The 13,262-nt window shown below is 37.0% G+C and overlaps 1 protein-coding gene across 2 annotated transcripts; it reads left to right on the top strand.

Moving 5' to 3' along the window:
• Nucleotides 1-5,291: 5,291 nt before the first annotated feature.
• On the top strand, nt 5,292-9,976 carry LOC105264781 (uncharacterized). Of its 2 annotated transcripts, XM_011301895.1 has the most exons (4): nt 5,292-5,433; nt 5,735-5,969; nt 7,409-7,449; nt 8,354-9,976. In XM_011301895.1, exons 3-4 carry the CDS (start codon nt 7,434-7,436, stop codon nt 8,755-8,757), a joined length of 420 nt encoding a protein of 139 aa, XP_011300197.1. In that variant the 5' UTR covers nt 5,292-5,433; nt 5,735-5,969; nt 7,409-7,433; the 3' UTR covers nt 8,758-9,976. The 2 variants fall into 2 exon arrangements, with proteins under 2 accessions (XP_011300197.1, XP_011300196.1); XM_011301894.1 differs by lacking the exon at nt 5,735-5,969 and having other exon boundaries at nt 5,294-5,433; nt 8,354-9,974.
• Nucleotides 9,977-13,262: the final 3,286 nt, after the last annotated feature.

The raw sequence follows: 13,262 nt of genomic DNA, 5'->3' as shown, positions 1-13,262 counted from the left end.
GAAACTGCTATTGAAACAAATTGTGCTAATTGAATTAATGTTTTATTGATTTTAAATCCAAAATTCAGTTTATAATACTCACACGTATTTTACTTTTTAATGATTAACTAAAATTAGTCGAATGACGATTTTGATTCGTCAATGTCGATTGGGTTTTAAATCGAACGATTTGATTCCCGTCGCCAATTCCAAATTCCACGCCCGACTCGAAAATTTAAGCAAAAATAGGAAAATCAATAGATAATTCGCCATAAAATCGAATGGAAATCGGGGAGAGTGAAAATGGTCATTTGACTGTGAGTGAGAGGCAATAAATTTGGAACAGTCAAGCGTACATTAAAATGAAACCGAACTGTAGCTGTGGTGGGTCTTCAACTCCTCCCTTGGGTTGATCTACACCGTCGTTGCTCTTTGGGCGCATTTCCGGCCCATTAAATCGAGTATCGAGTACGATCTTTTCCATTCTCACGAGAAATCTATTAGCGAAATAACTGCAGGGAGTCTGGGTGGATAGTGGGTGGAGTCCGTGGAGGAGAATATCCTCTGGTGCTTCATCACTCTCACCACTGTAACCTGAAAATGACTAGACCATTTGTTAGAACAGTAGCTTTCCCGGGTAATAGTCCAAGATTTCAATGTTTTATTTCATGTTTAATAATTCATTTTCACACACGGGGATTTCCTGCGGGACATCAAGACTCTAGCGTACAGATGAAAGTTTTCCCTACCTGTTTTATCCGACTTCACTGAAAAATTCATTCAAATCCGATTGAAATAATTGAATGTTCATCAATAAAGATAAAAATATAATCTATGTCAACCAAGAATAATAAATTGCGCAATAAATAATTTTTTTATTTTGTATTCATATTTTCCTGCGAGACATCAATACTTGAGTGAACAGTAGAGAGGTTTTTTTTTAAACTGCCGTTTGGATGGAGGATCAAAATGGAATGGAAAACTATAATTAAACCTTTATCCCGGAAAATTGAAATCATTCTGGTTTTTAGAACGAAAGTGGAATGAATTGTTTGGATATGACAGGAGAAATCACTTCGGCGCAGTGGATTTGTTTATTATGATGTGGCACATCCCCGGGAAATATACAGCGTTGTCATTTTTTGTTATTTTCAACTGAATTCTGATTGAGAACAGAGTAACTTCCCTCGGGCCAATTCAATTTATAATGGCAGAAGGACTGTCTCCATCTTTTTGTATACAAAACAGAAAAACGAGAAACGATTCCCCTATATTTCACGGCAGCCATAGAAGGATATAGAACGAGTGATAACGAAACAAGAGCCAATCAGTGACGGATAATTCATCTAATGTTTTTATCATTTAATTCCTCAACGAGCATTTGTTGCAAATCCACTTGTATCATGGGTGACAATAAATTATTCGGGGATTTCATAATCACCAACCAAATAAATACCAGGCATTAACGAATGATCGATGAAAATAGGGGATTAAGAAGCAATGAGTTGTCAGAAGAGCCTTAAGGCCCCGAAGGGCCCAATTGTATATGGCATTATGTGTAAAATTACGTAAAACTATTTCACGATGGAATTTGCACCCGATGACAAAACCGCGCAATTGATTGCCACAATCGGTCGATTGTCCCCGAAATGACGAAAGCCAATTCCGGGGGAAAAATGGAATACCTCTCTGCATTATTGATTTTTTTTGTCCGGATGATGGGTGAATTGATTGGATTTGGCGTGAAGATTGGCGAGAGGGAAGTGCAAAAGGATAGCAATTTGAAAAATGAAGAAAATAAAGAAGCCAGTAAAAGCCCAGCCGTAGCGAAGTGAAATGAAATAAACTGGAGGTATCGAGAGATAGTGGATGGAGAAACGTCTTCGACGAGGCGCCAGTCTAATGTAATAATTATTTAGTTCAAAGTGGTACCATTGCCCTCTCCTCCAAGTGTAGAAAAATCCTGATAAAAAAGTGAAGTACAGTAATTTTATCGGCTGACTTGTACCCCCGGTTGCGAATAAAAGGGTGAGGGAAAAATAATGCAGCGAGAGGAGAGGGTGGTGGTCGGGTTTCAGTGGTAAAGGTGAGGAAATGTGAGGAAAAGCCAGAGAAAAGCGGAGGGGCGTGGTTAAGACGCCTCGCAGCAACAACTCGCGATGTAAATCAATGGGTGATAAGTGCCCTCGTGTCCCACACCAAGATCTGGGTGAGAGAATTCGAAAAGGTCACGGAGTCCAGCTATAGTTAAAAAAAAACGTACAAAGTGAGTACTACGAAAGGGTGGAACTACCAGAATTATTTATTCACCTTCCTCGGAGTTCGGGGGAATTTCGTGCCTTCGGGTAAAAAAAAATGCACTCAGGGAGAAAAATAAAACAAGGGAGGAAAATCGTGCTGTAGAAGCAACTTGGTCGTAACGATCGCCCGGGGATTTCCTCTCATTTCCAGAGTTCCTCCACCGACAAAACAAAAAATTGAATTATTTATACGACCGAGGGGTTAATTATTGATCAGAGGCATTCGCATACACCAGTGAGCACAGGCACTATGTGATTTACCTACCTTTGATAATTATGAAGATGTAGAATCAACTGGAAAAAAAAATAGAATTCGGAAAAAGCGGTGGGTTTTTTATTTTTATTTTTTCATGCTTCATGGGCAGGAGAAAATTGTGGAATTTCAGATACGGGCGACTGGTGGAAAACGTGAAACATTGGAACTGACGTGCAATTAGTGGCGGGTGCAAATCGCCACTGCCAGAGCTCGTGCTCCTCGGGATTTACCGCCAGATCATTTTTTTTTTCTTTCGTCCTCTTTTTTTTTAAACTGTTTAGTTGTGCTTTTTTTTATCATCGTCCTTTGGGTTTTCCTCGGTGCTCGTGTCCTTCGTCACTTTGGCTTTTTCTCCCCCTGTGGAAGAGGACACGAACGATTTTCTGCCCCCCATTTAGGATGTTAGCAGCTCATGCTGTTAAGTGACATGGGAGCATGCACTCTAATTATTTCAGCGAGTGTCCGATGACCGTTGGATTTAAATTTTATTATTATTAATGGAATTTTCAGTTTAATTTCGATGGCGAAGCTTTAGGGCTTCACCCGAAATTCTAGTTCGATAGTTTATACGGTGTAATTTATTTTATTTCGCTGCAGTTGCCTTTGATATTTCATATTTATAATTATTTTCTGTGCTCGAAATATTTACCATTATCGGAAAATTGGAATGGATTTGTACAATCAAATCACGCATCATGAATTTTCAATTATTACAATTTTTTAAATATTCTAAAAGAATGGAATGCAATGGTTTATAATATTGAGAATATTTTTTTTTAATGTAAAAATATTACTGAATGAACTGTGACACTTTCAATTGCAATCACATGGAGTTACGAAAAAAAATAATTGATTGAAAAATTGATGTTTAAACATATGAGGTGAATGGACAATCTCGAAATGGCGTCGAACGATAAAGAGATTTGATAAAATCAAATGACATTGAGATCTCCAAAGTTTTCAACAGTTGAGAAACTAATAATACGAATGTAATCGCACTTCCGCCATCTCCCATTGGCAATGCTTCATAGCGCAACGATCAATTATCCCTAATGACGCAAAACTTTCTACATAAGGAGTATTAACCAAACGAAGGAGCTTCCTTCTCTCTTACCGCACAATGCTCATCCCTTTCTCGGACTTGCCAATGTCTCAGGATAGATTTGAATCATTGTTTTCACAACCCCCTTATCCACCCGGGTCCCTCATATTTCTCTCTATCTTCATCTCGAGATTCTCCCCGTGCTATTCAATTAAGCCCCGGGATTATCACTGCCATCGTCTCCGCGATTATTCCCCAGTTCTCCACGGAAAACAGTCTTGGAAAAATGTCCGGTGTATTGTCACTCCTCGGGAAAGGAAAAACTTAAATTGACATTCCTGTAACGAGATTATTCGCAGCTGTAGAAAATGATCCGCACGAAGATGCGAAGAAGAAAGTTCAATTTTAGAGAATAAATTTGTGAAACTAAATAGATGACTCGTGATGTTTCGAGTTTCCACGGCAGGGAAATATTTATCATTATTTTTTATGTGATAAGTGAATAAATACATGATTTAATTAGCAAATGACGATTATCATCATTATCCATTTTACCATTAACGAGGATATTCATTATTGTCATTTTATTTTCATTCTCATTCCATGTTTTTCATGTAATCGATATTCAGGAATTATCGTAATTTTAAAAAATGGGGAAATTGAAAAAATTGTTATTTATATTAACTCCACCGTTTGTACTAACATTTATTTATTTATTTATTGCAATGTATAGCCTACTAGGCCTTTTACATTCTTGAGATATATTAAAGCTATAAACAGTGATATTAAATCGTGGTCCTTTTGACAGGGTATATAAATCTTTGAATAATGCTTAACATTTATTTAAAAATTTGAGTTTACGTAAAACAAAGTGGGAGGAAATAGAAAATTGGAGGTCGTTGCGGAGGTACTGTGGATTTTTGCTATCACCGTTTGTTAGTGCTTTTCAGATGCCGAATTACGCCGCAGACAGAATCCCACCCCAACAGAAAGATAAAAAACAGAAAGGAGAAGTTTTGTAAAGAAAAGGTCTAGACGATTTTCTTCCCTTGAGTATTTTCTTCGCCTCCAAATGCGCATCGTCCTCCCAAAGAGGCCAAAGTAGGTGTAAGTACTGCTGCTGTCCCCCCCATTTCCCACGGTAATTAAATCAATCCTCGTCCTGTGGAATGAATGAGAGCACTCCCTCATCAAAGGACTATACGAGGTATTCCATCCCAAATGAGTCAACGGCTGATCCTCATCCACTTGGAAATTGATTTCCATTTTTTCCTGCACGGGAGAAAAATTCGAAAACATTACGTGATAATTCGGAAATCCTGGAGAAAAATCACGTGAAAAATTGGGGAGCGGAATTTTGTGAGAGGTGTGCAGCGATTTATGGGATACACGGATAACATGCAATGGAAATTACCGGAAAAAGCAGGTAAAAATTACGTAACAATTCTGTTGTTTTATAGTTATTAAACTGAGAAATGGCTGAATTATTATCTTGCTAGATTTATTATCTTGCAACTCTCTACAACTGTCGGAAACCGAAACCGAATCCTAGTTTTGAATTGTGTAAGTCGTACCGTTATTTTTATTGTCATTATTACGCGTCATATTGTCGTTTACATTCGGTCTGCCTGCACGTATTTATACCGCGTGATTATTTATATTATTTGATAGTGAATGCGTCAAATGGACATGAAGACTTTAACTGTCCTCGATTCTAGTTTCCTCGATTGTTTTTAAATACTCGGATAATGCATATACTGGTTAGACAAGACCGCAAATCAGTAAATAGCTTTGTGTTATCAAGTCGCACGGTTGTACCAGTCGTGTGCGGTTGAAGACTGGATAGAGAGTTGACGGTAAAACAATATTTAAAAAATATATCTAACATAATAACGGAATAACGCACGTGAAAAAATGCTAGTGAATTTTTTTAATTTCCGAAAACATTGTAAAATTATAAATCGAGGTGTTCCACACTTGAAAGAGTCAATGGCGATCGAAAATATCAATTCAATTTGTTGCCTGAGAATTGATTGATGACATCAAATTTCCGTGAATGCACTTTTGAATATTAATTTTTCTGGAGAATTCAAATAAATTGCATGTGTTTATCTATGGGATTTATCGCAATTAAAACAACAAATTCTGAAATTTTAGAATTTGAAAAAAAAATGCAAATAGCGGCAGATCCTCGTGATTTATTAGTCAGTTCTTATCAACGGACAACCTGCAATTAAAAAGTCCCACATACTTGTCCAGTGGAGGAAGCGATAAAATTTTGTTACAACTCCGGAATTGTTTCCCAAAAAATGGAGTAAAAACTTTTCGCGCAATTTTGAGCGTTCTGTAATTTTGGGAATACCATCCAATGTTGGAAAAACAGAAGACAAAGGTGAAGATAATTGGTACTTGTATCTGTGTGTGCTTACGAAGCAATAAAAAATTCGTTCTTGAAACGCGACTGACGGTTGACGTTGGATTGACGATTAAACCGGCACATTTGTTCCCTGCTCGGTATCCCCTAGCGATATGTATTTTTTTGTGGTGAAAATTCATGGAAGACGTGGAAAAAGGGATGGAATCGATGCTGCAGTTGTACATGCCAGTTTTCATTTTACTCCACTCGAGTTTTTTTTTTTGCATTTTTCGTTACTGCATACGTACCAATGCGACCACCGATGGCCCGTTGTTTTCGTTCACGCGACGATAATGTAAAAATACGTATTCGATTTGAACGGTGTACCACTGTAGCATTGTATTTTCATACCTTTTTCGGTACGACTATCCCTCCCCCTTTTTTTTCCATTTTTCAATCTATCCTGATCGGAGTTTTCTCATGGGGATATGTATTGTGTTGACGTACTAGAGGCGGAGGCAAAATCCATAAATAGCGCAATGTGGAAATTAAATTATTCTTTCTCGATACGAAAGAAAATACTCAGGAAAAGTTACGGATAAGCCAAGTGGCGGTATTGTTAGTTTTCCAACGAAATTCGGAGGTAAATTATGAATATAATGGTAAAGGTAAAAATTACTTCTCAAATTGAATTGTGAATTCTATCATCTGCTCCGTAAAAATTGTTGAAATAACAATTAATATTCTGGAGGTGAAATCGTGGGATATCGAAGCGATGAGCCGCGTCTAATTATTCAAATACACTCAGCGAAAAAAATTCAATCCAGTGACAATTACCAGAAATAGGAGATAAATTAATTCCACTGAATACTTAATGTTTTTTTATTGAATATTTCTCTTTGTGTTCTCAGTCAATAATTTTTTTCGAGAACGAAATTCTTCTTTGATATCTAAAACAATTAACTTCCATCGATATTTTGGAAGTTATCCTAGAAGAGGGGAGGAATTTGGATTAAAAAAATGGAGATGGAGATGCTATTGCGTGAACTTCGGAGGAAATTTAAGTAAATTGAAATAGTTTCAAGTAAAAATGATATGAAAATTCCACAGATTTTCTCAGCAAAACTCGGTTTAAATATTCATGAGATGACCGTAAAAGATGCAGGGCAATTTCTGCGGCAACGACGCGTTCGTATTCTCCCAGAAAAAATCTCCTCTCGGGCAAAATCGAAATTCATTATTTACACCCCCCCAACATGTTATCACAATATTCTGAAATTGGGAATTATATTCGAAATTTATGGCTTCAATAAATCAATCAAATTCAATTGAAACAGTCGTTATCTAATTCCTTAACTCCGTAACGTCAACCGATATCCAAAAGATAAAACGAATAATTTAATTTCAAACGATAAAAATGTATTCTATTATAATATTTCTTCTTAAAAATTCAGTAAAATCATTTTCATTCGCAGATACTGAGGCAGTGAAAACGAGAGAATGATTCAAAGTAAAGGTAATTTTCCCTTGTGCAAGACAATACAAAAAAAAAAGATATTCAATTTCGCCACGTCATTCGAATTTCGCTGGTATCCCTCGATTTCTTGCCAAAGTCTCCAGACTCTGAACTACCAAATCTAATTAACGATTTGTGATTGAGGAAAATCGTTAAACGTTTCAAGAAAACAACTGGCTTAACCGGTTTATGTGCCAGGGTCTTCCTTTCTGACGCCATTTCTCTTCACAGTTGATTAAATACCAAAGATTATCGAATGATGCGAGAAATTAAAAAATTTATTCAGTTAATTGATTGACAATCGCATCGCAATGTTTGAACAATTTTTAAGGCTATCCAATTGAACGATATATATTATTTTACATAATTACTCAAACAGATAATTCTAGAATATATTTATTGACAGTAGAATCCCGTTATAGTCGCTCTCATTATATTTGCACTTCTCCTCAATTTCTTTTGGTTTTCTGACTCTATTACCTTCGGGCTTCATTTGAAATTATTTAAATAATCCATTGTTTCGTCCGGTGAGGAATCGAATTGTGGGGAAAATAAAGCCGAAAAATAAAAGTATGTCATAGTTACGCGAATATCGCGTAATCACGCGAATCCCGATCTTAATCCCAATGACATAAAATAGTGTACGAAACGGGTGTTATGGATTTTTTGACTCGTGGGATTGTAAAACTACGGCCTGCGTTACAATCCCCCCGCAAGCCAAAAAATCCATTACGCACTTGTTACGTAATATACCTTCCCTTGCATCCATCATGTGATTATTTAATTCATACTAAATGGAAATACGATCTTTAAAATATGAATGACTTTTTCAAATAAAATGTATATTTGTTAAAAATGAATTTCTGAACGATAATTTATAATTATAATTTTTATTATTTATTAGATGCTGTTCGAAATCGCTTGAAGAAAGGAATAGTATCTGGTGAAACTTCAAAGGAAGATGATCTTCATGAAGTTGCGAATGGGGATGTTCCTGGAGAATCTGCGCTACCGGATATAAAAGATGATGGGGAAAAATCAGACCGATCTGCAGATGAGGAACGAGAGGAAAATTCATCTCTGATCGAGAATGGTGCCAATGGGATGGATGCTGATGATGATGAACCACCGGAGGATGAAGACTCGCGTGATGACGAAAGCGCTCAAGTTCAAGAGCTCACAACCATCTGGCGTTTATACGCAGTTGTAAGATTGTATTATCGGTGGTTTAGTGATAATCTCGAAAATATCATTGATGATTTGACGATAAGACTATTTAATTTCTATTTCGGTCTGCAACGAGAATAGAAGAATAATTACTCTTCCAATAGAAGGGGAAAGTTTGCGACATGAGGAGAAATAAAAATTATTTATATCCCAAAACTTGGAGTGGATTAAAAATGAAAAACTCAATCAATTCTCGTTCCCTGGAATGCAAAACAACGTGACGCCAGCAATTTTTAATAAACAATTGAACCAAGTACTTTCTGAATGTATAGAGACGTAGAAGTAATTCTGCGAATTGAAAAAATTCATTTTACTACATGCGACATTCAATTACACGAGTTTCAAAAGATTTTTCAGACAATAAAAAAAATCCCGAAGTATTGAATTTCGAAGAATCTATCCCAATTTCGCCTGGAGTAACAAAAAAAATAAAATATAATAGGTTATTTGAAACCCTGAAGATATTTCTTCAATTTCTAATTTCTATCTTAATTGAATTTCCACAGAATCCCGTTTCGCGTTAAATTTCCGTGATTTCAGAGAAAAGTGAGAGGAATGGAGTATATTTCCGATAGTGTCACGAGTCTGAACTTAATTGAAAATCCCAGTGCAGTCGGTTATTCAAAATATGTCTGAAACTGTTTAACAAAGTAGATCCGTTACCGTTTACTCGAGTAGATCGGCAACAGTCAGATGCTCGGCAGCTGGTGCAGGAAACTGAGTTTAGATATTCATGAGGTGATCGTAAAGGATGCAGGGCAATCTCTACGAGAACGATGCGTTTGTATTCTCCCTAAAAAAAATCCTTTTTCCTCCACCAAAATCGAAATTCATTATTCAGACACATCCTCCAGCGACGCGCCATCACGATATATTCTGTTTTACCATTTTACTCGATTTAGTGAATTGCGCGCGAATTTTGTTGACCCATCAATCCTGGAAACGTAACACTCGGATCGACTGGATATTTCGCTGGAGGAAAAAAAAAAGTTTCATTCAAGTTTAAAGCATTCAGAGACGAGTTGCGAAGAAGAAATCATATCTACCTTAGACATCTGTATTTTATGTCGAGAGCTTTATGTCGTTGGTGCGGCTGATACCTAGCATTGTTGTCCTCTGTATGAAACCACCGGTATACCCTGCCCCAGTTGTCATTCGAAATGCTTTTCACATTTTCTCAGAGTTCACGCAAGTTCAGATACTCCCATCTTTTCTCCCACAATGGGTGAAGTCAGAATTCCATTGCATAAACTTATGGACACGATGAAAAAATAATTAAATATTTCATTTTCTTTACTCATTTGACGTCAAACCTGATAATAATCCGAGAAAGAAATTCGATAGTCTTAACTGCTGCTATATAAATATTAATAAATAAAAAGGGAGTAAATATTTTAGAAGTAATTATCTATTTGAATAAAAAAAATGGAGATGTCGAAATTTAATGACGAATTAACATCGGGAAATCTTTCGCGCGAAACTTTACCGAACTCTTTCATCCTTGAGCTCATTTCGCAATTATCGCGGTGTTGGTAATTACCAAACTGCGCTGACCCGTTTGAAGATTAGACAGAATGCGCCCCTCGACAGAAAACCGTGGGACATGCTGTTCTCTTTTAAAATCCCAGTCACGACTCCACCGGCCTCTTAATTTCCCTTTCGGCTTATACTTCGTGGAGAGGGTATCAAAGTAAACGGGGATAATGCCCCGTAAGGGTCCTCATTGGATAATCGAGGGTCTCACCAAAAATTATTGTTGCAAATTATTATTGAAGAGGGAACTTCGCCCGCTGAAAAATGGTAATCACTTTGAATCGCTCCATTGAATCGTTCATGAGCTCCAATTGATTTGAGTTTGTATATCAAATTATTATATCGCACTCATGTAATGGAATAATGCAATTATCAAGACATTACTTATTCATTTTGCATAGGGTAAAAATGAACAATTTCAATTGGAAATTTATGGTGAGGGGAATGATTTTTTGAAATATTGGGTGGCGTATTATCAGCGAAGGATTCAATATTTTCCACTCGAACATTATCATCTCGTAAAAAATGAGGAGAATAAACTGTCGGCCATTTTACAATCCGTTCTAAAAATATGAAGCGCGAAAAGTCGGATGAATTATCGGAGGTGGGGATGAGATATGATGGGTGAGAACCTCCGGTACATTGGATGAGGCGCCATCATGACCGGAACCTCCCAGACCGGATGAAGTTCATCATCCCCCTCTCGACATCGTATTCTCAAATATCTAGGGATAACACTTGATTCTCACGTCCCTTTTTTCACTGTGAGAAATGTAATAACTCCGTTCGAAGAGAAAATAACCGATGGAAAAGTGAAATATCGAGATAGAAAATTGTGGACATGGGAAATTGGCAGAGAAATTTCACATATCAATAAACTAATCTTCCCTTCTCAGCGCTGGGTATTTTCTCAAATATTATCGATAAGTTTCCTACTGAGAAATCAACACCCAAAGAAAATCGAATCGATGATCATTTCCATAGGAATGGTAAAATAAATTTTCATTGATTTATTGCATAAAAAAAGTTGTTGGAAATATTTCTATGGAGAAATGACTTCTGGACCGGAAATATTCCTAGAGCATTTTATTTCCACGTGCTTTAACACTCGTGAACGATCGGGCAATCTCGCGGGCACTCGGCCGCCGCCGCCACCACTCGGGTTCCGACATAACCGCTTGCTTACGATATTATCTCTGCACTAATCAGCTGTAAAACAAGTATTGAACGATTATCCAATGAATAAACAAGCATTGACTGTCCATCCAACCAATACTTACCCCTCCGGGCAATGGAATACGGCAATTAACCAGTGAAATTATGTGTTAATCTCGTTAATCGAGTGAAGCATGACTCTTGTTGTCCGAAGTTGGTAATGGCCTTGATCGTGGCTGTCCGGTAGTATCTCCGACCTAAATAAACACAACCCTTCCCCTCAATTATTCCACCTCATAAAGATCCTCAACCCCTCAGCCCTGATAACCACCGGACTCTGACAACTTCGATAATTAAATTTATTGTCCAATCTATTCAATTAGGTACGTGCAGCGACTGTTAAAAGCACTTTAATAAACCGTCAAATTATATTTCAGCCTCCTGTGACCTCACTATTTTGAAAGCTTAGCTTTTTTCTATGATACAGTGTATTATGATTAGAAGCTTGAAAGTGCCCCTAGAATTTACGGTCGTATCCTCACCAGGAGGGATTATTACGAGTTTTATGTCATTCTATGATGTCGCATAAAGCTCTCGCACATTTTTTTTTCAACGATATTTCGGGACGTAAAATCGAGGCGTTAAAAAATATTTATCAAGTTCTTTTCATCGACTGGAAACTGCTGTGTGAATATAGCTTCGGTGTAAATAATTCTGTCAGCATAAAAAAAATCTGACTTGCTAAATTCATTGAGAAGCATTATTGAACTATTGAAGGTGTTTCAGGGAAACTCTTGCAGATCCCTTTCTATGGTACATTGATGATCGTCACGTGAGGGTTTGGGCATTAATCAAGCTGCTGTTGCGGTGGAAAATTAATTCTCATCACGAGGCGACACAGGGGGTATCAGTCGAGACGTCTCGATCCTTTCTGCTTCATCTCTCAATCCTCATTTCCTGCCTTTGACATATGGGATTTTCAATTTGGGATAATGCCGTGGAGAATGCGTGTGCCTGAGTGATTCACTACATTACAGAGATTTGACTGTCGATTCATTCAGAAAGTGCCTCACACTCGGAAAAATGTATTTAAAATTATGAATACAAGACCGTAGAAAAAATAGACCAATGTTCATTTTTCTCTGGTCTAGTCTTTTGGGTGGGTTTTAACACCTTTTAGATGTGCCTTCTTCTGTTTATCTGCATGGGGCTGTAGGGGAAATGAATTTTCAGAATCCGACTATATGCAGCTACCCCCACCACGCCCGCTACGAATTTTCGTTACTATTATTATCGATATTTTTGATAATCAACATTAATAGCTATTCAACATTATTCGCTATTATTTATTTGTCACTCGTGAGTAATGGAGTATTTTTCAATTAATTACTGGTCTGAATGATATATTTTGATAAAAGGCTAAAAATAAAAAAAAGGATAAGGATAAAATGGCTCTAATATTTGCTGGTTGAAAAAATAAAATTTTCCAGAATTGTCTCTCTGGCAATAATTCTGGAACAAGATAAACAAATTTACTCTAGATACCCGGAAACAATAATAATTCTCTCCACTTTCATAATGATAATGTCGCTGATTTAAACAAGTTTCCAAAGCACTCGTTTATAATAATTTTGGAATAGCTCAACTACTCAACTTATCCGCATAAATCACTGAGCACACGGGTAATGGGTATATATCCGCATATTGTATGCATTTGTAATTTGGGTACACGCGATTGTCGAGGGGGAAACTTGTGAATTTGCCCACGGTTATGGGAGTGCAATCGGCCAAATGAGAATGCGAACTGAGTTTTCGCAAAACATAACTCAATATGCAACGTCCGCCAAATTCTGTTTTCCATCTCATCCTGGACTCCAGTACAGAATGTAAACTAGAGT

Source organism: Fopius arisanus, unplaced genomic scaffold, assembly GCF_000806365.1.
Source record: "Fopius arisanus strain USDA-PBARC FA_bdor unplaced genomic scaffold, ASM80636v1 scaffold00025, whole genome shotgun sequence".
Classification (NCBI taxonomy): domain Eukaryota; kingdom Metazoa; phylum Arthropoda; class Insecta; order Hymenoptera; family Braconidae; genus Fopius; species Fopius arisanus.
The sequence above is the reverse complement of the archived record's forward strand: the minus strand, read 5'-3'. Positions and strand labels throughout refer to the sequence as shown.